The 25,303-nt window shown below is 59.1% G+C and overlaps 1 protein-coding gene across 11 annotated transcripts in view; it reads left to right on the forward strand.

Moving 5' to 3' along the window:
- TSC2 (TSC complex subunit 2) overlaps positions 1 to 25,303 on the forward strand; it is a 41,838-nt gene that overhangs the window by 7,240 nt on the left and 9,295 nt on the right. For 6 of the 11 annotated variants that reach the window (XR_009211853.1, XM_032145328.2, XM_058434189.1 and 3 more), the window contains 25 exons: positions 88 to 232; positions 1,196 to 1,313; positions 1,982 to 2,030; positions 2,428 to 2,553; positions 2,889 to 2,962; positions 4,103 to 4,229; positions 5,976 to 6,119; positions 7,133 to 7,270; positions 7,760 to 7,863; positions 8,235 to 8,316; positions 9,830 to 9,985; positions 11,068 to 11,184; positions 15,900 to 16,022; positions 16,918 to 17,024; positions 17,191 to 17,341; positions 17,649 to 17,771; positions 18,261 to 18,395; positions 19,613 to 19,802; positions 21,184 to 21,277; positions 21,453 to 21,555; positions 21,876 to 21,970; positions 23,019 to 23,147; positions 24,428 to 24,592; positions 24,688 to 24,840; positions 24,958 to 25,070. Coding sequence is in view for 10 of the 11 variants with exons in the window: in XM_032145328.2 (XP_032001219.1) it covers positions 88 to 232; positions 1,196 to 1,313; positions 1,982 to 2,030; positions 2,428 to 2,553; positions 2,889 to 2,962; positions 4,103 to 4,229; positions 5,976 to 6,119; positions 7,133 to 7,270; positions 7,760 to 7,863; positions 8,235 to 8,316; positions 9,830 to 9,985; positions 11,068 to 11,184; positions 15,900 to 16,022; positions 16,918 to 17,024; positions 17,191 to 17,341; positions 17,649 to 17,771; positions 18,261 to 18,395; positions 19,613 to 19,802; positions 21,184 to 21,277; positions 21,453 to 21,555; positions 21,876 to 21,970; positions 23,019 to 23,147; positions 24,428 to 24,592; positions 24,688 to 24,840; positions 24,958 to 25,070 (3,061 nt within the window). In the remaining variant the exon portion in view is untranslated. The remainder of the gene's footprint in view (positions 1 to 87; positions 233 to 1,195; positions 1,314 to 1,981; positions 2,031 to 2,427; positions 2,554 to 2,888; positions 2,963 to 4,102; positions 4,230 to 5,975; positions 6,120 to 7,132; positions 7,271 to 7,759; positions 7,864 to 8,234; positions 8,317 to 9,829; positions 9,986 to 11,067; positions 11,185 to 15,899; positions 16,023 to 16,917; positions 17,025 to 17,190; positions 17,342 to 17,648; positions 17,772 to 18,260; positions 18,396 to 19,612; positions 19,803 to 21,183; positions 21,278 to 21,452; positions 21,556 to 21,875; positions 21,971 to 23,018; positions 23,148 to 24,427; positions 24,593 to 24,687; positions 24,841 to 24,957; positions 25,071 to 25,303) is intronic. The other 5 variants (XM_032145335.2, XM_058434188.1, XM_058434186.1 and 2 more) reach the window with 2 other exon arrangements.

Raw genomic sequence — 25,303 nt, forward strand, 5'->3', positions numbered from 1 at the left:
CCAGGCGCCCCTGCACTTCAGGGACTTCTTGGCAGCTGTGTGGGCGACGCTGCCAGGCTCTGCTGATCCTGTGGCTTTTGTCTTTAGGGCGAACGTTTGGGGGTCCTCAGAGCCCTCTTCTTTAGGGTCATCAAGGATTACCCTTCTAACGAAGACCTTCACGAAAGGCTGGAAGTTTTCAAGGCCCTCACAGACAATGGGAGACACATCACCTACTTGGAGGAAGAGCTGGGTGGGTGCCATATTGGGTTTGAGGTTTCTCTGGCCTTGACGATCAAGTAGAACCTGGGATGGGAAGAACCTGGGGCTGGGGAGGGGCTGCAGTTCTCAGGGATGGCCTGCAGCGGGTATGCCCACGCTGCTCCATGTACCTGGGCTCACCTGCGTGGCCAGAGTGCCCCCGAGGCACATGTTAAAAATGCAGGGTCCTGGCCTTCACCCCAGACCTGCTGACTGTGAGTCTCTGGGGCTTGGGGCTTACGAACACCCCTGCAGCGACAGGAGCTGGGCGAGTTCTGTCACTGGGAGGTGGTGCTGCTGACCTGGTCTCATCGGAGCGCACTGGTCCCGTCTTCCTCCTCCTCCTTTCTCCACTTTGGGGACCTTCCGGCTGCCATCCTGCGGTGGGAGGTTTCTGTTAGTCTTGGGTCTCTGTGTCATGATTCTGAGAAGTAGAGAAAGAGGAGGAAGAGATCCGTCTGACTCTGGCTCTGCTGTTCTGTCGCCCAGAAAAGGGCCTCAGTGGCTGGGCTGCCTGCAGGACAGGTGCCGGCTAGGTGCCTACCATCAGGTTTCCTGTTTGAGGTGACGTGGCCGGCAGCCAAGTGTGCGCACGTCTCCTCCGAGCCGCTCCCTGGTGGGGGTGGGGAACGCCCAGGAGTCTGGTGATGTCGGCGTCTCCCAGCCTCGGCTTGGGCCCTGAGCGTACGGCATACACACTTCTGCTGCCGCCTCAGCGCAGACCCTCCGTGCAGCCCCAGGGGTCGTAGATCCTCGTGTCTGTGTGTAGCCGGCCTGCCTGGGCTCCCCTGAGCCTCCTCGGGCCCAGTGCGTGGTCTGTCGGTTGCTGCTGGGGGACTGATGATGTGGTTTCTGGCAGTGACGGGTTTGGACACACTGCCCTGCGTGGGGAGGGGGAGGTGAGTGGGAGATGCAGATTTGGCGTCCTCGCAAACCGCCGCCGCTTCTCCCGCAGCTGACTTTGTGCTGCAGTGGATGGATGTTGGCTTGTCCTCGGAATTCCTTCTGGTGCTGGTGAACTTGGTCAAATTCAACAGCTGTTACCTCGACGAGTACATCGCAAGGATGGTTCAGTAAGAAAAGAATTGAGATCCTGTTCTGATAATGGTCCTAAGTTGGGCTCCGCAGTGAATAAAGTTGAAACCACCAAAAAAATAGAGGTTGGGCTGGGCACAGTGGCTCACGCCTATAATCTCAGCACTTTGGGAGGCTGAGGCAGGCGGATCACGAGGTCAGGAGTTCGAGACCAGCCTGGCCAACATGGTGAAACCCTGTCTCTACTAAAAATACAAAAATTAGCCGGGCATGGTGGGCGCCTGTAATCCCAGCTACTCGGAAGGCTGAGGCAGGAGAATTGCTTGAAACCGGAAGGCAGAGGTTGCAGTGAGCGGAGATCATGTCACTGCACTCCAGCCTGGGTGAAAGAGTGAAACTCCGTCTCAAAAAAAAAAAAAGGAGAAGTACCTAGCTATCTTCTATTCAGCTCTCATCTGATGTCTCGGTTATCTTCTTGTTGTTTGTTCAGAACGTTGCATGAGCTCTGTCTCACTCATGCTGAACACCCAGCACCAAGAGCAGTGGCTGGCGCACAGCAGGCACCTGAGTGCTTGTTGGGTGGGTGGGACCCCCAGGGAGGATGAGCCGTGCCTGTTATTGACGTCATAGAGTGACTAGACCACAGCCCGTGGTGGCTCAGCCGTCCAGGCAGTGCTGCCGGGACTGAGCTCGGTGCTCCCTGCAGGATGATCTGTCTGCTGTGCGTCCGGACCGCGTCCTCTGTGGACATAGAGGTCAGTGCCTCCCCTCCCCAGGGCCGGCCCATTTCACCTTGGTTTCTGGGAGGCTGGGGCTTGGGGGTTGAGCCCTGTGTGCCACCTGCTGGCTGTGTAGCCCTGGGCAAGCTGCTCGGTCTCTCAGCCTCAGGAGTACCCCATGTAAGTCAGGATAGCCGGGTGCCTCCATGTGGAGATGTAGCTCAGGGTGGGTGACAGCATCAATGACCCACAGCGACAGGGACATCAGGTGCTTCCCACATGCCCGCTTGCCCTGTGGCTTGGAGAGAGGCTGCCATGGCAGTGGGGAGAGGTGGCAGCGCAGGCTGAAGGAGGTGGGAAGGAGGCCTGGGTGTCCTCTCCTGTGTGGAGGAGCTGGGGCAGGACCGGTGTGAGCCGTCTCCCTCTCCACCAGGTCTCCCTGCAGGTGCTGGATGCCGTGGTCTGCTACAACTGCCTGCCGTCTGAGAGCCTCCCGCTGTTCATCGTCACTCTCTGTCGCACCATCAACGTCAAGGAGCTCTGCGAGCCTTGCTGGAAGGTGGGGTCTCTGAAACTGCTCTGGAAGGTTCCTCAGGGCACATGGATGGGACAAGGGCCATCTTGTCTCCCGTGAATGGCTGTCTGATTCTTGGGGTGGCCAGACAATGGCCTGTTGAGGGACGGCCAGTGTCATTTTCCGAGGCAGTTGAGCTGAGGTCAGGGTTTTGGTGGCATTTTGAGAACCCTGCTGCCTCTGTGTTTGGGAGGAGATGGTGACGAGCTGGCTGGACCTTGGGTGGCTATAGGGCAGCAGCCAGGCGGGGCCAGCAGAGGGACTGGGGCTGGGGGCAGGGCTTGTGCCTGCCAGCCCCTGACACTCATCGTGTCTCGCAGCTGATGCGGAACCTCCTTGGCACCCACCTGGGCCACAGTGCCATCTACAACATGTGCCACCTCATGGAGGACAGGTGAGTGTGGTGGGCGGGGTGCAGGGCAGCGGAGGCCAGCACAGCCCTCGGTGCAGCCCCAGTGTCCCCTGCTGAGCACACACTGGCTTAGAGAGTCCTTGTCCTTTCGGGCAGCTGTTCCAGAGGCTGCCACTAGAGCGAGGCCCATGACTTCTAGGAGCGAGTCTCTGTCCTCTCCTTCCTCTGTCAGTTAAACAGAATATCCACACCCAGCTCGGTGCCTGCCCCACGCTGGGACGTCCTCTGCTTAGCCTGTTACAAGGCGAGGCCCGAGGTCTTGGCCTTGATGCTGCCCTTGCCCTCACCCCCACAGCCAGGCTGTGGCCACTTCTGTTGCTTTAGCCCTTAGAGATGGCTCACCTCTGCCCACACCCTGGCCTCCCACCCGTGCTGCCAGCTCCCCCTTCTCCTGCTCTCCTGTATCCATCCGCGCCTCCTGAAGCCCACTCTATGCAGCGCCCCGGTGGCCTTTTTCTGATGCAGATATGTCCATGTCACCCTTTGCCGGAAGCCAGGTGGTTCCCAGTGCCCTCGGGATGTAGGTTCCTCCCACGGAACCAGGCCCTGGGGCCCAGCCCTGCCCCAGCCCTGCATCTCTCCCAGCCCTGCCCCAGCCCCTGCATCTCTCCTTCCCTCTATCTTGCCTTCTCCTGTCCACCAAGGGCTCGTGCATGCCGATTCTTCTTGCCAGCAGGTTCTTCCACCTTTGCCGGGTTACTCTCTTTACTGAGGGCTTAGCGTGGTCACTAACTCCCCCACCTCACTGAGTAGTTTTTGCCGTGGCTTTCCTTCTTGGCTGTGATTGGAGGAAGAGATTTTGCGTTTACCTGTGAGATTGTGTGGCTGGTGCCTGTCTCCCCCAGACTGCAAGGCTGTGGGCCATCCCTCTTGTCTGCTTCCTGTCCCTGGCATGACCTGTAGCTCACAGCGTGGTCAGCAGTGATGGGCTGCCGCCTGTGTGCGAGAGTGAACAAGAGCGTTACTGCTGGCCTGTTCCCTGCCCTTCCCCAGCGGTGCTCCTGCCCCCCGAGCACAGGGACCTCTGGGGCTGCTGCAGGAGCCTCGGCAACCTCACACATCCATGGCGGACCCTGGGCCAGGGCCCTGCTCACATTCCGTCTCTCTGGGGAACACTTCCAGAGCCTACATGGAGGACGCGCCCCTGCTGAGAGGAGCCGTGTTTTTTGTGGGCATGGCTCTCTGGGGAGCCCACCGGCTCTATTCTCTCAGGAACTCGCCGACATCCGTGCTGCCATCGTTTTACCAGGTAAGGTGGTTTCTGTACGCAGTGAGCTGGCAGGAACGGGAGAGCTCCCCTCACGCCTGCCCACCCACCCCGCTGGGGGTCCTGCTGCGGGGGCTGCAGGGGCTTTTCTAGGCCTTTCCAGGCAGTTGCTTTGCAACTGGGGGTGAGGTTTGGGGCCCTGTGAAGGCTTTAGTCTTTTTTTTTTTTTTTTTTTTGAGAAGGAGTTCTGCTCTTTCTGCTTGGCTGACTGCAATCTTCGCCTCCCGGGTTCAAGTGATTCTATTGCCTCAGCCTCCTGAGTAGCTGGGATTACAGGTGCCTGCTACCATGCCTGGCCAATTTTGTGTTGTTAGTAGAGATGGGGTTTCGCCCTGTTGGCCAGGCTGGTCTCGAATTCCTGACCTCAAGTGATCCACCCACCTCAGACTCCCGGCACCATGCCTAGCCAAAGGCTTTATTCTCTCTCTTTTTTTTTTTGAGACAGAGTTTTACTCTTGTTGCCCAGGCTGGAGTGCAATGGCGCGATCTCGGCTCACTGCAACCTCTGCCTCTCCAGTTCAAGCCATTCTGCCTCAGCCTCCTGAGTAGCTGGGATTACAGGTGCCTGCCACAATGCCTGGCTAGTGGTTTTTTTTTTTTTTTTTTTGAGACGGAGTTTCACTCTTATTGCCCAGGCTGGAGTGCAACCACGCGATCTTGGCTCAGCGCAACCTCCGCCTCCCAGGTTCAAGCCATTCTCCTGCCTCAGCCTCCTGAGTAGCTGGGATGACAGGCATGGGCCACTACGCACAGCTAATTTTGTATTTTTAGTAGAGACGGGGTTTCTCCACGTTTGTCAGGCTGGTCTCAAACTCCCGACCTCAGGTGATCAGCCAGCCTTGGCCTCCCAAAGTGCTGGAATTATAGGTATGAGTCACCGTGCCCGGCCAAGGCCAACGTTTTGTATTTTTAGTAGAGATGGGGTTTCACCATGTTGGTCAGGCTGGTCTTGAACTCCTGACCTCAGGTGATCCACCTGCCTTGGTCTCCCAAAGTGCTGAGATTATAGGCGCCTGGTCCAAAGGCTTTATTCTCAAGCAAACCTTACATCTTGTGAGTTTCACCTTCTGGAGTTGGCAGTGGAGGGGTGAACGCTGCCTCTGGAGTAGCCGTTCTTTTGCTGTCGGCGGCTCTGTTTTGTCAAGTGCTGATCTTGCCCTGTCTCTGCAATGACGCCGTGGCACAGACGCCGGTGGTACAGCTTCAGTTTCCACAGTGCCCCGTGATGACAGCGCTTTTCGTGTCCGTCCTCGTTCTGTGCTCACAGCTCCCTGGAGGGTGGGGCGATCGCATCGTCCTGGTTTTATAGTGAGGAGCTGCGGTGCGGGTCAGAGGGCTGTCCTGATCCTCTGCTCTTCCTGCTACACCCCTCCCCGTAGGGGCAGTGGGGGGATGTTGTCTTTGTGCCCAGCTTGTAACAGAACTCGGGGCAGCTTTCAGGTGCTGCTGGGCTGGCCCACCGGGTGCCCAGGATTCAGTTGCTGGTCTGTCCGAGTCAGGGACTTTGCAGGCAGGCGTGGGGGTGGGGCCCGTCTGGGTCCTGACCGTGCTGGAGCGTGTAGAAACCCCTCCTGGGTGCCCCACGTGCTGTTTCTGCGGCCGCTGATGCACGTGTGGTGGGCACCGCGGGCTCATGCGTGCTACTCCCGGTCCCAAGGGTGACTGGGAGGGCGTCCCACAGCGAGCAAGCAACTCTGACGCTGTGTGCTGGCCGGGCTCGTGTTGCAGGCCATGGCATGTCCGAACGAGGTGGTGTCCTATGAGATCGTCCTGTCCATCACCAGGCTCATCAAGAAGTACAGGAAGGAGCTCCAGGTGGTGACGTGGGACATTCTGCTGAACATCATCGAACGGCTCCTTCAGCAGCTCCAGGTGGGGTGGGGGCAGGAGCTCCAGGGAGCACCGGGACCCCAGACAGGCAGGCTCGGCCCACTCGGAAGATAGTACCTTGGGCCCCATCTCTGGGGGTCCCGCAGCGACTGCCGGAACCGTGTTCTCTGGTGATTCACAGTGGTGCTCATCCACATTCCACTGGAGACAGGTCTGGTTTCTCCAGACGTGGTGCATCGTTTTGGCCCCAGACAGGAATACGCAGTAGGTGAACCGGGGCTGGGCCAGTGTTGCCCACAGTCCGCAGAGTGACCTGCAGGCCACCTTCATGGCCTGAGTGGGCCCTGGCACACTTCCCAGAGGGATGCCAGTGTGGCTTTGGCGTGACTTTTGAGGACCACATTAGTCGAGTCTGTTAGCCACAGCTTTAAGGAGGACTCCACGGCCACACAGGCTCATCAGCACAGGGGCCCTGGGGAGGCAAGGCTAGTATCCAGCAGCCTGAGGGCTGCGCCTTTTCCTGGAGCCTGGGGCGGGCGATGTACAGGAGGCCAGGCAGCAGAAGGGAGGCCGGGAGTTAGCTGGGACTTAGCAGGGACTGAAGTCCTCTCAGAGCCTCTTGCTGGGCCTGGGCATTGCCCCTGACCGCTGGTGGCAATGGCAGAGGCCATGGCCTGGGGCTTCTAAAAGAGGCTGGACCTGGGAGAGGCAGGAAAGGCTTGTAGTCGTGGCTACTCTTGGCCCTCCTGCCCGAGCTTCCTTCTTGGCCCAGCTGCATGGGCACAGCCAAGATTCCCTGGGGGTGGGGTACGGGCAGGAACAGCAGCTGCCGTCACAGCGACTGTGGCCCCTTGAGAGGATCTGGGGGGTGTCCTGGGCCACGTGGGCCAGGGTGGCCCCTGGAGAGGATCTGGGGGGTGTCTCAACCCATGTAGCCCAGAGTGGCCTGAGAGGGCTGGGGGTGTCTCCATGCGGTGGGTGTGTAGCGAGGCCTCTGGTGTCGAGTCCGTGTGGGGAGTGGAAGTCAGCCTGTGTCATGGTGCCTGGTACTGCAGACCTTGGACAGCCCGGAACTCAGGACCATCGTCCATGACCTGTTGACCACAGTGGAGGAGCTGTGTGACCAGAACGAGTTCCACGGGTCTCAGGAGAGATACTTTGAACTGGTGGAGAGATGTGCGGACCAGAGGCCTGTGAGACCCCCTCCTGGGTGGGGCCTTTGGGTTTGGCTGGTGGGGAGGGGCTGGGTGCTGGGTGAAGTGCGGCTTTCTGAGCCTCAGAAGCTAAGGGCCAGGTGGGCACCTGCTTTCCAGGTTTCTGCGCTCGGGCAGGGAAGGCTGCCAGGGCGCTGGTGGGCAGAGCGCGTGTTTGCTAACAAGCTCGGTGCTAGCCCACCCGTCAGTTTCCTCCCCGCTGTGTGGAGGAAGCTTCCATCCGACTCCGTGGAGTCCTGTGGCTCCCAGGCGGCCTTAGTCATTTTGCCAGGAACACTTAGCTTAGGGCCCAGTGGTTTGGACACAAGTCTCGCCCGCTGCCAGGAGTGCCTTTGTGTCTGGGCTGTGGGCTGCAGGCTGTGAGGCGGCTGGGCTCTGACAGCAAACCAGCCTCTCGATCAGCAGCCCAGTGTGGAGAAGGAGAGCGCCAGAGGGGCAGAGGGGCAACACTGGCTCTTCTTTTGACAGGAGTCCTCCCTCCTGAACCTGATCTCCTATAGAGCGCAGTCCATCCACCCGGCCAAGGACGGCTGGATTCAGAACCTGCAGGCGCTGATGGAGAGATTCTTCAGGTGGGGGGTCCTCTGTAGCCTTGCCTGGCACCCGGAGCCTGGCCCTGTCTCTGTCTGGGGCCCACCCGGGCTGGGTCTCAGGATGCCCGATGAGCAGGGCCCTGCTCTCTGCCTCTGGAGAGCCCTGGCTCTGGGTGAGCAGGTGCTAGCTTGCTTTCCAGTCCAGCAGGACGGGTCCTCTCATAACGCCACTGGGCTCCCTCTTTTGGGGGGTCGTCTGGAGAGACGCTCCCTGGGAGGCAGAGCTCTGTGCCCTGTGTGCCTGGCCGCGGGAGGACCCAGAGTCGGGCTGGCCTGCGCCAGGCAGACAGGCTGGTGTGGGGCTGTGGCCGGGCACTCCCCACCCGCCCCAGCAGGCTGCTGTCCCGCAGGAGCGAGTCCCGAGGCGCCGTGCGCATCAAGGTGCTGGACGTGCTGTCGTTTGTGCTGCTCATCAACAGGCAGTTCTATGAGGTGCGTGTCCAGGGCGGCTGCAGCTGGGGGCCCAGGACTGTTTCTCCATGGGGCGGGCTGTCTCCGTTGTGCACATGCTCCCGCAGAGCCGGGCTCTGCCTGGGACTTCGGTCTTGGCCGGACCCTCTGCAGCCCCGAGCGTGGTCTGTTTACCCCTGTTCATTCACTGGCTTGCTCGTCCTGGGTGCCTCTGCCAGGCCTTGACATGTGGCCAAGTAGCAAGGAAGGCACAGTGCCTGCCCTCAGGGAGCTCCGGCCGGGTTGTCACCGAGCACAGGATCCTCTTAAGAATTCTGTTCGCTGAGCGCGGTGGCTCAAGCCTGTAATCCCAGCACTTTGGGAGGCCGAGGCGGGCAGATCACGAGGTCAGGAGCTCGAGACCATCCTGGCTAACACGGTGAAACCCTGTCTCTACTAAAAATACAAAAAATTAGCCGGGCGTGTTGGCGGGTGCCTGTCATCCCAGCTACTCGGGAGGCTGAGGCAGGAGAATGGCGTGAACCTGGGAGGCGGAGCTTGCAGTGAGCCGAGATGGCGCCACTGCACTCCAGCCTGGGCGACAGAGCGAGACTCCCTCTCAAAAAAAAAAAAAATTCTGTTCGAGTTCGTTTAGACCAGTCTTGCGTGGGGGCGCTGTCTTCCGTTTCTGTCATGACGTTCACCCTGTGCACCTGCCTGATCGCCAGCCCTGTGTGCTCTCTCCTCTGCGCGCTCTCCCTCTCCACTCCCTCCTCTGGGAGCTCTGTGGTCCCAGGCCCACCTTCCTTGAGAGACACCTGTGTGCCTGCCAGTCACACCCCTTTCCCAGGAGGTGCAGCTTAGGCTCTGAGGCTGTCCCTTCCCACCGCACCCCTCCCTGCAGCCTCGCAGTCCTGCCCTCCTGAGAGCTGCCCACTCTGCTCCTCTCCCCAGCGTCCACTCTCCTTGAATTGCCCTTTGCTGGGCATTGCAGTCCCGCTTTCTGTCTGAGGGAGCTAAGGTCCTCCCGGAAGTTCCTCTGGGTCCTCTGGCTTCTCTCATCAGGGCTGGTCTTGTCCTGGTCTCTTCCTGTGGAACTTTTTATCTGCTTCTGTGAAAACTCACGCTGTCCCCAGCACAGCACGCACACACACGCATACTCATGCATGCACAGGCACACACGTGCACATGCCCACGCGTGTACACAGCCACACGCACACACGCACAGCACCATGTGGGAGGGGTTCTCGGCTGTGACAGTGAAGGACAGGGCCTCACCTTGGCTGCTCCTTGTGAGTCGTGGGCCCCGTGCCTGTGCCGGGCCGCCCTGCGGTGCTCAGCAGCCTTCTGAACGAGGAACTGGACAGGGTCCCTGGGGAAGGGCCCCGGGGTCTCTGAGTCGCGCTCAGCGGGTGCTTGTGCTCCCTGCCCAGCTGTGCTGAAGTCCGGAGGGACATGTCCGCTGCTTCTGGGTCGGTTCCTGAGGAATTGGAAGTGTCATGAGATGTGGCCCTCGTTGGGCTGGTGCTCATTGGCCTCCCTTGTGCCTGTGCAGGAGGAGCTGATTAACTCAGTGGTCATCTCGCAGCTCTCCCACGTCCCCGAGGATAAAGACCACCAGGTCCGAAAGCTGGCTACCCAGTTGCTGGTGGACCTGGCAGAGGGCTGCCACACACACTACTTCAACAGCCTGCTGGACATCATCGAGAAGGTGAGAGCCGTTGCACCCAGGGCCGGGTGCTAGGGTGCCAGAGCTCCATGGGCAGAAATGGCCTCTGGGCCCTCTGTCCTCTTCTTCGAGTGACCAGATGGCTGTGTCTGTAGGTGAGGCTCCCCTCCCTGCAGGATGGGTGTCCCGAGGCCTGTGCAGGGCCTGCCACTGCTGGGTTTGTGTCCTGACTGAAAGTCCTAGACATGGGTGTCCCGTCACACTCTGGAGCAGCTGGGCTGGGCCTCCACAACTGACGCTGGAGCCCAGACATGGGGCCGGGGCTTTGGCCTGCCGTCCTCCCTGCCCAGCCAACAGCTTGCTCTTTGATTTTCAGATGCATTTTGGTTTCTGCACAGTCAGTCGGGTATAAAAGGCATCTTTGCTTTTGAGAAATAAAGATGAAGGCCGGGCACAGTGGCTCATGCCTGTAATCCCAGCCTTTTGGGGGGTTGAGGTGGGTGGATTGCTTGAGCTCAAGAGTTCGAGACCAGCCTGGCCAACATGGTGAAATCCTGACTGTAACTAAAAATATAAAAATTAGCCACACGTGGTGGCAGGCACCTGCAATCCCAGCTGCTCGGGAGGCTGAGGCAGGAGAATCGCTTGAACCTAGGAGGTGAAGGTTGCAGTGAGCCAAGATTCTGCCACTGCACTACAGCCTGGACGACAGAGCAAGACTCTGTCTCAAAAAGAAAAAAAAAGTGCTGGGCATGGTGGCTCATGGCTGTAATCCCAGCACTTTGGGAGGCTGAGGCGGGCGGATCATGAGGTCAGGAGATCAAGACCATCCTGGCTAACACGGTGAAACCTCATCTCTACTAAAAATACAAAAAATTAGCCGGGTGTGGTGGTGGGTGCCTATAGTCCCAGCTACTGGGGAGGCTGAGGCAAGAGAATGGCGTGAGCCCGGGAGGCAGAGTTTGCAGTGAGCTGGGATCGTGCCATTGCACTCCAGCCTGGGCGACAGAGCAAGACTCGGTTTCAAAAAAAAAAAAGAAGGTGTTTGTGGTAGAAAGTGTTCTCACGGCTACTGCCTCAGAGAACCATGAGCCTGTGTGTAAGTCCTGGCCTTCTCTTCAAAGGTGATGGCTCGCTCCCTCTCCGCACCCCCGGAGCTAGAAGAAAGGGATGTGGCTGCGTACTCGGCCTCCTTGGAGGATGTGAAGACAGCCGTCCTGGGGCTTCTGGTCATCCTTCAGGTGGGTGTTCTGCATGAGGCCTCTGCTCCCAGGGCGCGCATGGCGAGCGTCCACCAGCTGCATCTGCGCTGTGTTGGAGTCTGTTCCCCAGTGGGACCTGCACCCTCCCTGGATTTGCTGAGGGTGCAGTGGTCCCAGCAGGCAGCGGAACCTTCCTCCTGCTCTTGTGGAGGGATGGAAGGAGGTTCCATTGCTTGCCTCTCCTGGTCACAGCAGGGATGTGAGAGGCCCTGTTCTACGCCCTGACCAGAGCCTGTCTCTGTGGTCCTGAGTCAGGGCCGGAACCATGTACCATCCTCAGCATGGCACTTGCCCTCGGCGCCCAGCACAGCACCTGGGAAGTAAAGGTGGCCCTCCATTACCGCCCTGCAGTCCGTTTAATATTTGCAGCTGTTTTGTTGAGATTTAATTCACATATCATGCAATTTACCCATTCACAGTGAACAGTTCAGTGGTTTTCAGTAAATTCACAGAGCTCTGCAGCCATCCCCACAGTGAGCTTGAGAACCTCCTGAGCATGCCAGTAGCACACGCTCCCACGCCCCATTGCTCCTTTAGCCCGGGTACCATCAAGCTGCTTCCTGTGTCTGTGGATTTGCCTACTCTCAACATTTCATGGAAGTGGAGTCACACAAAATTCATCCATAAGATGTTGGATGGTAGAACAGTTTCCTGTCTTGTGACTGGATTGTTCCACCCAGTGCCATGCGTCCAGGCCCATCCAGGTTGTGTCAGCTGTTGGTGCTCCCCTGCTTTTCATGGCTGAGTAGTATTCCCTCATCTGGAAGGAGCACATTTTGTCTATCTGCTCCTCCATTGGTGGACCTCTGGCCTGTGTCCGCCTTGCGGCTGCGGTGAGTGGTGCTGCTGTGAACCTTCTACGAGGGCTTCGCGGGGTCTGCATTTTCACTTCTGGTCTGCACCTAGGAGTGGATTGCTGGGCCCTAGGTTTAGTCTGCATTAGATGTTTCGAGGCGATACCAGGCTGTTTTCCGCTGGTGCTGTGCCATTTTCCATCCACTCGAGCAGCATGTAAGGGTTCTGATTTACCTTTTTTTTTTTTTTAATACAGTCTCACTCAGTCACCCAGGCTGGAGTGGAGTGCAGTGGTGTGATCTTGGCTCACTCCAACCTTCGCTTCCTGGGTTCAGGCGATTCTCCTACCTCAGCCTCCTGAGTATCTGGGATTACAGGCACCTGCCAACACGCTCGGCTAATTTTTTGCATTATTAGTAGAAAGAAACTGGGTTTCACCATGTTGGCCAGGCTGGTCTTAAACTCCTGACCTCAGGTGATCCTCCTGCCTTGGCCTTCCTAAGTACTGGGATTACAGGTGTGAGCCACCGCGTCCGGCCTGCCTCTAGTTTTCAAAGCCTCACAGCATCACTTACGTGTGACTGTCAGTGTCAGTATCATGTAAAATATAATGTGTGAATCAGTTTGCCCAAAAGCTCATCCTTAAGATGTTGGATGGTAGAACAATTTCGTGTCATGTTTATATGTCATGGGTTTTTATTTCTTACCATGGAAGTTTAAAGTGGTGATTGATTTTTTTTTATTATTAATTTTTTGAGACAAGATCTCACTCTGTCGCCCAGGCTGGGGTGCAGTGCTGTGATCATAGCTCAATGCAGCCTTGAACTCCTGTGATCACTTCAAGTGATTCTCCTGCCTCAGCTTCCCAAGTAGCTGGGACCATAGGCACACGTCACCACACCTGGCTGATTTTTTCATTTTTTGTAGATACGGGGTCTTGCTATGTTGCCCAGGCTGGCATCAACCTCCTGGCCTCAAGTAGTTCTCCTACCATAGCCTCCCAAAGTGCTGGGATTACAGGCATGAGGCACCACACCTGGCTGTGGTGTTTGATTGAAAACCAGGCATCGGCCGGGTGTGGTGGCTCATGCCCGTAATCCTAGCACTTTGGGAGGCTGAGGTGGGTGGATCACCTGAGGTTGGGAGTTCAAGACCAGCCTGACCAACATAGAGAAACCCCATCTTTACTAAAAATACAAAATTAGCCAGGCGTGGTGGTGCATGCCTGTCATCCCAGCTACTCGGGAGGCTGAGGCAGGAGAATCACTTGAACCCATGAGGCAGAGGTTGCAGTGAGCCCAGATCACGCCATTGCACTCCAGCCTAGGCAACAAGAATGAAACAACGTCTCAAAAACAAAACAAATCAAAAACAGGCATCACCTCCTTGGTGTCTCATTCACACGAGCACCATGCTGTTTACTGACTGACTGGGAAGGGGTGTGCTGGGCTGTGGGGGCCTATGGCCTGGAAGAACTGAGAACCTTCCTGCTTCTGCAGAGGGAAGGAAAGAGGTTCTGTTGCCCTTACTTGGAACTCCAGCCCTGGAGGCTTGAGGGTCTGGGCTGCAGAACTGAGATATTTCCTAGTTGAGGCAGAGTCCTGGTTCTGGCTGTTTTCATTTCTTTATTTTTTTGAGACAAAGTCTCACCAGTATGTCACCCAGGCTGGAGTGCAGCAGCACGATCTCACCTCACTGCAACCTCCGCCTCCCAGGTTCAAGCGATTCTCCTGCCTGAGCCTCCTGAGTAGCTGGGACTACAGATGCGCGCCACCACACCTGGCTAATTTTTGTATTTTTAGTAGCGACATGGTTTCACCATGTTGGCCAGGCTGGTCTTGATCTCCTGAGCTCAAGTGATCCACCCACTCCAGACTCCCAAAGTGTTGGGATTACAGGCGTGAGCCATCGTGCCCGGCCTGTGTTCATTTCTTTTGTTATAATTGAAAAGCAACATAGTTGACTCTTGAACAGTATGGGGCTGGGAGCGCCAGCCCCTGTGCAGGTGAAAATCCCCATCTAACTTTTAACTCCCCAGAAACTTTACCAACAGCCCTCTGTTGACTGGAAGCCTTGCCGATAACAAACAGTCGATTAACGTACAGCTCGTGTGTTTTATGTATTCTGTGTTTTTACAGTGAAGTAAGCTACAGAAAAGCAAATGCTATTAAGATGCTAGGCTTGGTGGCTCACACCTGTAATCCTGGCACTTTGGGAGGCTGAGGTGGGCGGATCACGAGGCCAGGAGTTCGAGACCAGCCTGGCCAGCATGGTGAAACCCCGTCTCTACCAAAAATACAAAAATTAGCTGGATGTGGTGGCGCACACCTGTAATTCCAGCTACTCGGGAGGCTGAGGCCGGAGAATCACTTGAACCTGGGAGGTGGAGGTTGCAGTGACCTGAGATTGCGCCACGGCACTCCAGGCTGGGAGACAGAGCAAGACTCTGTCTCCCAAAAAAAAAAAAAAAAAAAAAAAAAAATCGTAAGGAAGAGAAAATACATTTCCTATTCCTTAAGTGGAAGTAGCTCATCACCAAGGTCTTCTTTCTTGTCATCCTCATGTTGAGGGGACTGAGGAGGAAGGAGAGGAGACACATGGTCTTGCTCTCTCGGGTGGGAGAGGTGGAAGAAAATTGGCATGTAAGTGACCCATGAAGGCCAGCCTCGTGCTGTTCAAGGGTCAGAGAGTTTGCATAATGGACACGGTGACAAGTTTGATTCCTCCTTTCCTGCCTGCCCAGTGGGCCTGGCAGGGCGGCAGCTTCTGCTGGTCCCATGTGGCCATCCTGGAGTGGGGGGTGCCAGGCACTGTGTGAACCCCCACCTCCACCTCTTTTTTGTCCAAGGAAGGGATATTGCTTTTATGTCATAATATTTTGAGACGAGGAGAAACTGTTAATCATTTAATCATCTTTTTTTTTGAGATGGAGTCTCTCTGTGTCACCCCAGCTAGAGTGCAGTGGCACGATCTTGGTTCACTGCAATCTCCGCCTCCTGGTTTCAAGTGATTCTTCTGCCTCTGCCTCCCGAGTAGCTAGGATTTACAGGCATGCCCCACCACACCTGGCTACTTTTTTTTTTTTTGAGACAGAGTCTTGCTCTGCCACTCAGGCTGGAGTGCAGTGGTGCGATCTTGGCTCACTGCAAGCTCCGCCTCCCGGGTTCACACCATTCTCCCGCCTCAGCCTCCCAAGTAGCTGGGACTACAGGTGCCCGCCACTATGCCCAGCTAATTTTTTTGTGTTTTTAGTAGAGATGGGGTTTCACCATGTTAGCCAGGATGGTCTTGATCTCCTGACCTCATAATCCGCCCGCCTCAGCCTCCCAAAATGCTGGGATTATAGGCGTGAGCCACCACACCTGGCCTCAGTCATTTCTTTAAATGATTCTTTAATCATTTAAAGGTGTTAATCATTTCTTTAAAAGGATAACAGTGTAACCACTTACCTCCCGAGTGCCGCGAAGGGTCCCTCAGGCCAGCTCCTGCTGGCCCGGTCCCCAGGGTTGCTAGAGGCACCGGATGCTCTTCACACCTTGTCTCACCTGTCAGGGAGGTGCCGTTGACATTTCGGGAGGGGCTGCCTACACTTGGGATCGCCCTGCAGCTCACACTCCCTGCCCCATTCTGCCCTGTCTGCCACGCAGCTGGAGCTTCTGCATTGAATGGACTCTTCCTCACCTGTTGATCGCTGCCCTGATGATGAGATGGGCACGAGGTTGGGTTTTACTTTTTGCTGTGTGGAGAGAGAGCCCTGGTGGTCCTGGGTTTGAAGGTCGTGTGTTTTGAAGCACGCACTCTAGAGAAGCCGTCCCGGCCCCTGCTCCGGGACAAGGGTGCCGTCTTAGGGCTGCGTTTTCACCTCCTGCGCCGTGGTGAGCTGCGTCTTCTCTTTGCAGACCAAGCTGTACACCCTGCCTGCAAGCCACGCCACGCGCGTGTATGAGATGCTGGTCAGCCACATTCAGCTACACTACAAGCACAGCTACACCCTGCCAATCGCGAGCAGCATCCGGCTGCAGGTACGGTGGCTGGGGGTGGGCAGCCAGTTCCTGGGGGCCCAGCCAGGTATCCCCAGCTCGGCAGGTGCGGTTCCCGGAAGCTGCAGAGACGGCCCCAGGATGGGGCCTCAGCTGACCGTCCCTCCTCTGCACCCACTGTGGCCGCAGCCTCCCCAGTCCTGGTGTCCTTCCCTCTGCCTGCAGCACACATCTGTGACTTGTCGCTGTAAGCTGCACAGTGGCGTAGGTTGGGGCAGAGAAAAGGAAGCATGGTGACTTCCGGGGCAGTGCATGGCCCTGATGCTCCTGGTGCTGCAGAATCTGTGAAGGACCTGCAGCAGAGGGCTGGGCAGGTGGGCAGCACAGGGCAGAATTGAGAGGGCAGGGCAGGGCTGGAGAGGGCAGGGCTGGGCAGAACAGGGCTGGAGGAGCTGCACTGAGTTTGTGCTGTGGATGTCGGCACCAGGCTGAGCAGAGGTGACTGGGATGGGAGCCCTCCCTCCTAGAGCACGTGCTCTCTGGGGCCACCCCTGTGGCCTCAGAATCCTGTTCAGCCTGTCGATGGAAGAAGTGGCAGGGCTGGGAGCTGAGCTCCGCTTTCTGGCAGTCGGGGGTGTGTGGTGCTGCCAGAGGAGCGAGGCGCCCATCCCCTCCATCACAGGCAGGCCCAGCTGTGGTGGTGGACGTCAGGCCCTGTGAGCTCCGAGGCAAGGGAGGGAGGAGGCTGTGGGTGCTGGGCCTCCGATGTCACCAGTACAGAGCCTGTGTCTTGTGTTGGGATGTGGGTGTGTGCACATCAGCAGGTGGCCTTTTCTGAGTGCCCGTGGTGCTGGACGTGGGTCCGATCAGGTGGGACGCTGCCTGTCCTGGGCCTGCACGAGCCTGGCTCTGGGTTTCACCGTCGTCTCCCTGACAGGCCTTTGACTTCCTGTTGCTGCTGCGGGCCGACTCACTGCACCGCCTCGGCCTGCCCAACAAGGATGGAGTCGTGCGGTTCAGCCCCTACTGCGTCTGCGACTACATGTACGTGGGACTGCCCCATGGCCCATGAGGCTCAGGGCGTCAGAGGCGCTGGGGCCGTGGTGGCGCTGGTTGCATGTCTGGGGGATGTCCCAGGGTCGGGAGGCACCAAGTCTATTCTGTTCCTACTGCGCGGCCTTGGCCTCAGCTGCTTCTCTTGCTTCTGCAGGGAGCCAGAGAGAGGCTCTGAGAAGAAGACCAGCGGCCCCCTTTCTCCTCCCACAGGGCCGCCTGGCCCGGCGCCTGCAGGCCCGGCTGTGCGGCTGGGCTCCCTTCCCTACTCCCTGCTCTTCCGCGTCCTGCTGCAGTGCTTGAAGCAGGTGAGTGGGGCTGGACGGGGACCATTCGTCCCACGTTGGGCCAGGAGGACAGGGAGCCGCCACCTGCCTACTGGGCCTCCCTCCCTGTCTGGCCTGTGGCGGGCAGCCCTCCCTCAGAGCTGAGCCTTCCCCCTTCCTTGAGCAGCTGCAGGGACAGAGGCCTGTGCTGGGCAGGCTCCCCCTGGCTGAGAACGGGACTCCGTGGCCCTTGCCGCTGTCCAGCCACAAGCAGAGCCTCAGACGCTGAGCTTCCGCCTCTGTCACCAGGGTCCAGAAGGCCCTGTCCTGACGCCTCCTCTTCTCATAGGAGTCTGACTGGAAGGTGCTGAAGCTGGTTCTGGGCAGGCTGCCTGAGTCCCTTCGCTACAAAGTGCTCATCTTTACCTCCCCTTGCAGCGTGGACCAGCTGTGCTCTGCTCTCTGCTCCATGGTAGCGTGGCCGGCCTGGGGTTGGGGTGGGGGACCCAGTAGGGTTCTTCCCCAAAAGACTGCGTGCGAGCCTCTGGGCAGAGTGAGTGAGACCCTTCAGGCTGGGGCTCCATTTCCCTCAGACTCAGCTGCGCTCTGGAGCGTAGATTGTGCCTCCGGCAGGGTGGAGGGGTCCCTGCTCCCACTCGCAGCTTTTGGGACTGACGTCAGAGGTCCCCAGCCAAGGGCATGTCACTGAGTGTGGACATCTCCCATCTGTCCTTTTCCTAAGTGGGGCTCCCGTGCCATTCACATCACATTCCTGGTGTGTTACTTGGCAGGCACTCCCGCCACTCTGAAAGGGAGGCCCTTCCTGGGAGGGAGGCAAGAAGGTTCCCCAGCCCCTTGGCCCCCTTTCCTGGGCCTGCGTTCCCAGGGCCTCCCCAGCCCCTCTGGCTACCCCATGACCTGGCCGCTGGGGAGGGGTTTCATGCCTGGATTTGGTCATCAGCTTTCAGGCCCAAAGACACTAGAGCGGCTCCGAGGCGCCCCAGAAGGCTTCTCCAGAACTGACCTACACCTGGCCGTGGTTCCAGTGCTGACAGCATTAATCTCTTACCATAACTACCTGGACAAAACCAAACAGGTAGGAGGTCAGAGCAGGACAGGCGAGCTTGATGGGGCCTAGGATTTGAGGGCCTGGCCCAGGTAGGCCCAACATTTTTCTCATAAACGAGTTTCTGCCAGGCCAGGAATGAGTGAGTTGGCTCTGCTTCCCTGGGTGGCTGCCAGATGCCCAGAGCGGAGGCGTCCGATTCCCTGGTGCTTCTAGCTGTCTCTGGGGCCTGGGAGCCGTCCAGTGTTCCCTGTCCACCCCGGACAGCGTCTCCTCTCTGTAGAGCGTTGCCTGGTTTGTCCCTGCCGTCCCATGGGGCAGGTGGCCATGCCAGTTGGTGGAGCTGGGCTGGTTCTGAGGCACAGGGCGGGCAGGCCAGGGGCTCTGGCTTCTGCCTCCCTCCACGCCCACCGTCAGGTACCGGAAACTGTCCCTTCACCTGCGATCTGCCTCACGCCCCCTGTCCCAGTCGTATTCCTCCACACCTCTCTTTGACATGGCCCTCTGGGATGAGGAGCTGTGGTCCTAGAGATTCTGGCCTCCGCTCAGGGCCATGCCTGCCAGGAGATGCTGACTCTGAGGCTCGGCCCATCTGTGCCCTGGGCCTCTGCTTCTGATGGTGGCCCTGTAGGGAGCTGATGTTGGGTTCCCATCCCTCAGGCTCAGCCCCACCCTGTTGGGCCCCTTCAGACCCTCTGAGAGGCTCACTGGGTCCTCATGGGTCTTGCCCCAGAGCATAGCCAGCCTTGCTGGGCTGCAGGTTCTGAAGCCTTACTGGCCCACAGTGTATCCGAGGGGTGAGGCCGGCTTTGGGAAATGGAAGCTGTTCCCGGGGCACTGCCCGGCAGGCCATCTGCCCCCAGGCTCTGCCTGAGCGCCGCTCATCTTCTCTTCCTCATGGAAGAGACTGCCCAGGGTTGGTGTGGGATCTGGCGGCTTTGCCGCTTCAGGCAGCACTGCCCCTTGCAACAGAGCCAGGCTGTTAAGGGCCCAGAACCAGGGGATGAGAGCCCAGCGTGTGTGGGTTCTGTTGGCCTGTGGGATCGTGTCAGAATGCAACTGACCGGAGCAGTCTGCTGTGCAGAGTCTGCTCGGGTAGCTCAGCACTGCTGGCTCTGCCCCACAGGCATTCTGGGACTTCCTAAGCCTCGGCTGTTCTCCCGGTGGAGCACTGGAGGTTGGTGAGGGGGAGGCGAGGCTGCCTCTGCTGCGAGCGGGTGGGGCCTGAGGTGTCCTATCTTGTGCAGCGCGAGATGGTCTACTGCCTGGAGCAGGGCCTCATCCACCGCTGTGCCAGCCAGTGCGTCGTGGCCTTGTCCATCTGCAGCGTGGAGATGCCTGACATCATCATTAAGGCACTGCCCGTCCTGGTGGTGAAGCTCACGCACATCTCGGCCACAGCCAGCATGGCCGTCCCACTGCTGGAGTTCCTGTCCAGTGAGTCCCCGCCCTGCCTGCACATGCACCCTTGAGGTTCGGGCTGTGTAACCTGTGCGGGCTTCTCTGGTGCCCTCTCTCAGGACTCCCTGGGGAACCTGGGTGTCTCGCCTTGTGCTGCCTCGGCCTGAGCGTCTCTGCCCGGCTGCCATGAATGCTCTCCCTTCTGGCCTTGAGGGGCGGCTCCTCTCACCCCTCTAGTGTCCAGGTGAACGCCCCTCCTTGAAGAAGCCTCTTCCCCACCGAGCAGTGGCCCTCCCCTGGTTCTGGTAGGCCTCCTCTCTGTCCATCAGAGCACACGCCGCTTTAGGGGGGCTTTGTTCGCTTCCCCGAGACTGTGACTTCAGGAGCGCAGGTGCCTGCGCCTTCCCCCACTGTCTAGTACGCGTCTGGGCAGGCCCTCAATGTTTAGATGGCAGAAGGGCACCGCTGGGCCAGCACTTGGTGCAGAGGCTGGAGAGAAGATCGTGTGCACTTTGTGGGCCACATATGAGTCCTGTCAGTCTTTCTGTTTTGTTTATAACCCTTTAGAAGCATAGAAGCCTGGCTGGGCGTGGTGGCTCAGGCCTGTAATCCTAGCACTTTAGAAGGCCGAGGTGGGTGGATCACCTGAGGTCAGGAGTTCGAGACCAGCCTGGCCAACCTGTCGAAACCCTGTCTATACTAAAAATACAAAAATTGGCCGGGCATGGTGGCGGGTGCCTGTAGTCCCAGCTACTCAGGAGGCTAAGGCAGGAGAATCTCATGAACCCAGGAGGCGGAGCTTGTAGGGAGCCGAGATCACGCCACTGCACTCCAGCCTGGGCGACAGAGCGAGACACCGTCTCAAAAAAAAAAAAGTGAGGCTGGGTGCAGTGGCTCACGCCTGTAATCCCAGCACTTTGGGAGGCCGAGGCAGGCAGATTATGAGGTCAGGAGATCGAGACCATCTGGCGAGCACGATGAAACCCCATCTGTACTAAAAATACAAAAAAATTAGCTGGACGTGGTGGCGGGCACCTGTAGTCCCAGCTACTCGGGAGGCTGAGGCAGGAGAATGGCGTGAACCCAGGGGGTGGATCTTGCAGTGAGTCGAGATTGCGCCACTGCACTCCAGCCTGGGCAACAGAGCGAGACTCATCTTAAAAAAAAAAGAGGTGTGGAAGCCTTTCCTCACGGGTCACACAAATGGTAGGCCACAGCTCAAATTGGCCTGGGAGCTGTGGTTAGCTGGCCATGGGACGGAGAGCTGAGGCCAGGGTCGGGAAAGTGATGTCTGTGTGGCTGTGGCCTTCCCTCCTCTGCAGCACCCCATCGCTGTTGTGAGCAGAGCAGCCGTGTTGGCCTTTAGAGGCGCTGCACGGGCCCCCGGCTCCCCTGACCACTGTCTCTGTTACTGCAGCTCTGGCCAGGCTGCCGCACCTCTACAGGAACTTCGCTGCGGAGCAGTATGCCAGTGTGTTCGCCATCTCCCTGCCGTACACCAACCCCTCCAAGTGAGTGGTCGCCCCAGGCCCTGTGCCTCCCAGCCGTGGCTCCGGCCAGGCCTTGCAGCAGAAAGGCCTGGCAGCCTTTGTACCCAAGGCCTGAGCGCCTCGGTTTTATGCACTTCCTGCCCTGGGGATGTTTCCCTGCTGTCAGGATGGAGTGCCAGCCCCCTTATCATCTCAGGTTTAATCAGTACATCGTGTGTCTGGCCCATCACGTCATAGCCATGTGGTTCATCAGGTGCCGCCTGCCCTTCCGGAAGGATTTCGTGCCTTTCATCACTAAGGTGGGCCCAGGGCCGGCGCAGGCAGTGTCTCTTGGTGGGCCAGGGCTTGCTTTGCTCTTGGCTGTCCATGGTAGGGCAGAGTGACAGGCAAGCAGAGGGCAGTGGGAAGGTGTTTGGGGCTCTGCCTGTGGCGCTGGGCGCTCTGCTGGGCAGCCTGCAGGGGTTTGATGCACGGCGGGCGTTGAGGAGGGGGAGCTGGGTGCTGCCGCCTTGCCCCTAGCCTGCAGCTTGTCCCGGGCCAGGGGGCACCCGGCAGGCCTTTTGAGGGCCTCCACCCCCCATTGCCACCCCTCACTGTCTGGGCCTGTTCACTCTGCCAGGGCCTGCGGTCCAATGTCCTCTTGTCTTTTGATGACACCCCCGAGAAGGACAGCTTCAGGGCCCGGAGTACTAGTCTCAACGAGAGACCCAAGAGGTGCGGCCTGCGGGGGTGTGCCTGGCGTCGGGGCAGGGTGGGGAGGGACATGGGGCTGTGGCCTGGCAGACGGTGCCTCCAAGTCAGTGAGTGGAAGTGGGTCCTGTGGCTGGGGGCCGAGGTGCCCTGGAGTATGTGAGGCAGGGCAGGACCTGCAGGGGCCGCTAACACCCCTCAGCCCCTCAGCAGGTTGGCCGTGGTGGCCTGCAGCGCAGTAGCACCGTGGCCTGGGTCCTGGCCGCTTGTGCCGCAAGCACCTACTTGTGGAATTGGGGATTGGGGTGCAAGCTGTAGGTGCCTGAGCCCCTCGAAGGAGCCGGCCTTGTCTGGGGCTGCCCCCTCCTCTGCAGCCCCCAGCCTGCTGCTAGCCGGGGACTCTGCTTCGTCGCCGCCGCCTTGCCAGATCGCAAAGAGCTGAGCTGGCCTCTGTGTCCTTGTTTGCATTTCATTTGAACGGCTTTCTCCTCCTGTCCCCCACCTTCCTGCCCAAGCTATTTTGGCTTTCCCTAGATGGGAATACGGCATTTTCCAGCGGGACCTCCACTCGGAAGCTGTTCTCTCCAGCCCCTGGGGGCCGGGGGCCAAGCTCGGCCATTACGGCCAGAGACTCCTTTCTGGGGTCTTGGTCTCTTTTCCTAGCAACCTTCAGGGCCTGGCCACTGAGGCCTCAGTGCCTCCTCGGTCAGAGCTGGGCGGTGCCTGCCTTCCGCGAGCGGGTGGGATTGCCTGGCCAGCACAGCCTGGAATCTGCCGTGGGGGTGACCCACACACGTTTAATTTGCACCGACGTTGTTTGTTTTGGTGTCATGCGTGAAGCCATACTTGTTCTCAGTCATGTTTACCAGACGTATTATCATGCATTTTTGTTTTCTGTCTCTTCCCCGCTAACTGCCCTTTGGCATGGCTCTTTTGCTCATCTCACCCGCGGGATCTCTCCATCCTGACCCTGTGGCCTGGGACCTTTCCTCCTCACCCCTCCACTGGCTTGTTCTCCCCTTCCCGGGAGCTGGGCTCTCTGGGGCGTTGGGGCTCCTTCCTCACCCGATAGTCTGAGGATAGCCAGACCCCCCAAACAAGGCTTGAATAACTCTCCACCCGTGAAAGAATTCAAGGAGAGCTCTGCAGCCGAGGCCTTCCGGTGCCGCAGCATCAGTGTGTCTGAACATGTGGTCCGCAGGTAGCGGGACTGTCGGGTGGGGGGCACGGACCCTGGAGCTTGGCCCCGTGAGCACCTGGGTGGCAGTGCATGGGGCTGCTTGCATGACCTCATCGTCTGCCCGTGTCCTCTCTGGCCAGCCCAGGGGGAGCCGGTGACGAGGGGTGGAAAGGTTGCATTCTGTCCCCAGGCCCTGTATGAGCACGGGCTGGCTGCACGCATCCCCAGGGGGGTGCTGCCCCGAGAGAGTCAGGCGTGCCGGGCAGCAGCCTCCCCAGGCTGTCCCCAAGGGCCGCAGTGCGGGTTGGGGGAGACACTGCTCCTGGTTTTGGCCTTTTCATATTCTCTAGGACGGACGTTTTTCCTTGGGCTTTCCTCTCACCAAGGTTTATTTTTTGTTGCAGCTGAAAGGGAAGAAGGGGCATTTGTGGAGGGTGCTGGGGTGGGGCAGCCTGGGAGGGCCAGGGTGGGGGCCAGGATCCTCCAGGGCGTGGCCTTAGTTGGTTCTCCCCGCAGTGTCCGGGTGCAAATGTGGGCTCTCGGGCTCTCGGCTGTCACCTGCCTGTGGGTCATCGCTGCTGGCACTGGCAGAGGGGATACCTGTCTCCTCCTGGAAGCCTCTTGCAGGCCAAGGGGTCCCGCGGCCCTGAGTCCATCCACCTTCTCACGTCAGGCTGGCCTCTGCTGGGCGGGAGTTGGCCAGGGGTTGGGGTGGTAGGGGTGCTTGACGAGGCTTAAAGCCATTTTCTAGCACATTCTGTATCATGAGCAAAATACTGCCTAGGGGCTATGAAATTTGTATCAGACTGAACCCCGTATAAGCCTCTTCCCTGTCACTGGGTGTGGGACTCAGGCAGCTGCTCGCCTGCCCGAGGGTGAGGGTGAAAGGCCACGCGGGGATCCCAGGCCTCTGTGTGCTTGCCGGAGGCAGCCTGCGGGCAGAATGCAATCTGGGCCTGTCTGTGTGGCCTCCGCCTCTCTGCATGACTACACCGTTTCGCCACGAGGCCGTAACCTAGTGCTCCCGTGGGCTTCGGTGAGGGGGATGTCGGTCTCTCTAGCCTTCTGAGTCTGCTCCAACCAATAGGCCTGGTCTTCCCCACCCAGCGTCTCCCCGTTCTCTGGGACGATGTGGTCCACGTGATTCTCAAGCTGAGGCTCGCTGGGCCGCCCACGCCCTGTTGGGGTCTTTCCGAGCGAGGTCCTCGGCCGTGCATGCGTTGAGCTTTGGCCCCTTGGTGATAGGTGGCTCGGCCCGCCCTGCCTGGCACCCTGACCCTGGTCATGGCCTCTCCCTCCAGCAGGATACAGACGTCCCTCACCAGTGCCAGCTTGGGGTCTGCAGACGAGAACTCCGTGGCCCAGGCTGATGATAGCCTGAAGACCCTCCACCTGGAGCTCACGGAAACCTGTCTGGACATGATGGCTCGATACGTCTTCTCCAACTTCACGGCTGTCCCGAAGAGGTCCAGGCGGCACTCCGGGGCTGGGCGGGCCTTCGGGAGCCGAGGCGTCCGGGAGCTCCACGGGCGAGCTGGGTTTCACGCTCCCTGTCTTCTAGGTCTCCTGTGGGCGAGTTCCTCCTGGCGGGTGGCAGGACCAAAACCTGGCTGGTTGGGAACAAGCTTGTCACTGTAACAACAAGCGTGGGAACCGGGACCCGGTCGTTACTAGGCCTGGACTCGGGGGAGCTGCAGTCCGGCCCGGAGTCGAGGTGACTGTACCTTCCTTCCCTCCGCGCCTGCCAGCCTCGACACCGGATGTCCCGAGCCCAGGCCCACGTGGCACCCTGGGGACTGAGTCCACCCTGTGCGTGGGATTCTCTTCTCAGCTCCAGCACCGGCGTGCATGTGAGACAGACAAAGGAAGCGCCGGCCAAGCTGGAGTCCCAGGCTGGGCAGCAGGTGTCCCGCGGGGCCCGGGACCGGGTCCGTTCCATGTCGGGTGAGCCTTGGCCCCAGCCACCTCCACACAGGCACCAGGGCTCCCTCAGTTGCTGCCGCTGGTCCCAGTGTTCAGGAAGGCCCTGAGCCCAGGGGCCGGGGTGGCTGGCTTCAGGCACGGCCCACGCCCTGACTCTGCAGTGAGGCTTCCACAGCTCACCCCACAGCCGTGGAATGGTGGAGTGTGGCCCGCTTGCTGCAGAGGGGCCTGCTCTGGGAGCTGCTGTTTCCTGT

Source organism: Hylobates moloch, unplaced genomic scaffold (assembly GCF_009828535.3).
Source record: "Hylobates moloch isolate HMO894 unplaced genomic scaffold, HMol_V3 SCAFFOLD_23, whole genome shotgun sequence".
In the NCBI taxonomy this organism is placed as follows: Eukaryota; Metazoa; Chordata; class Mammalia; order Primates; family Hylobatidae; genus Hylobates; species Hylobates moloch.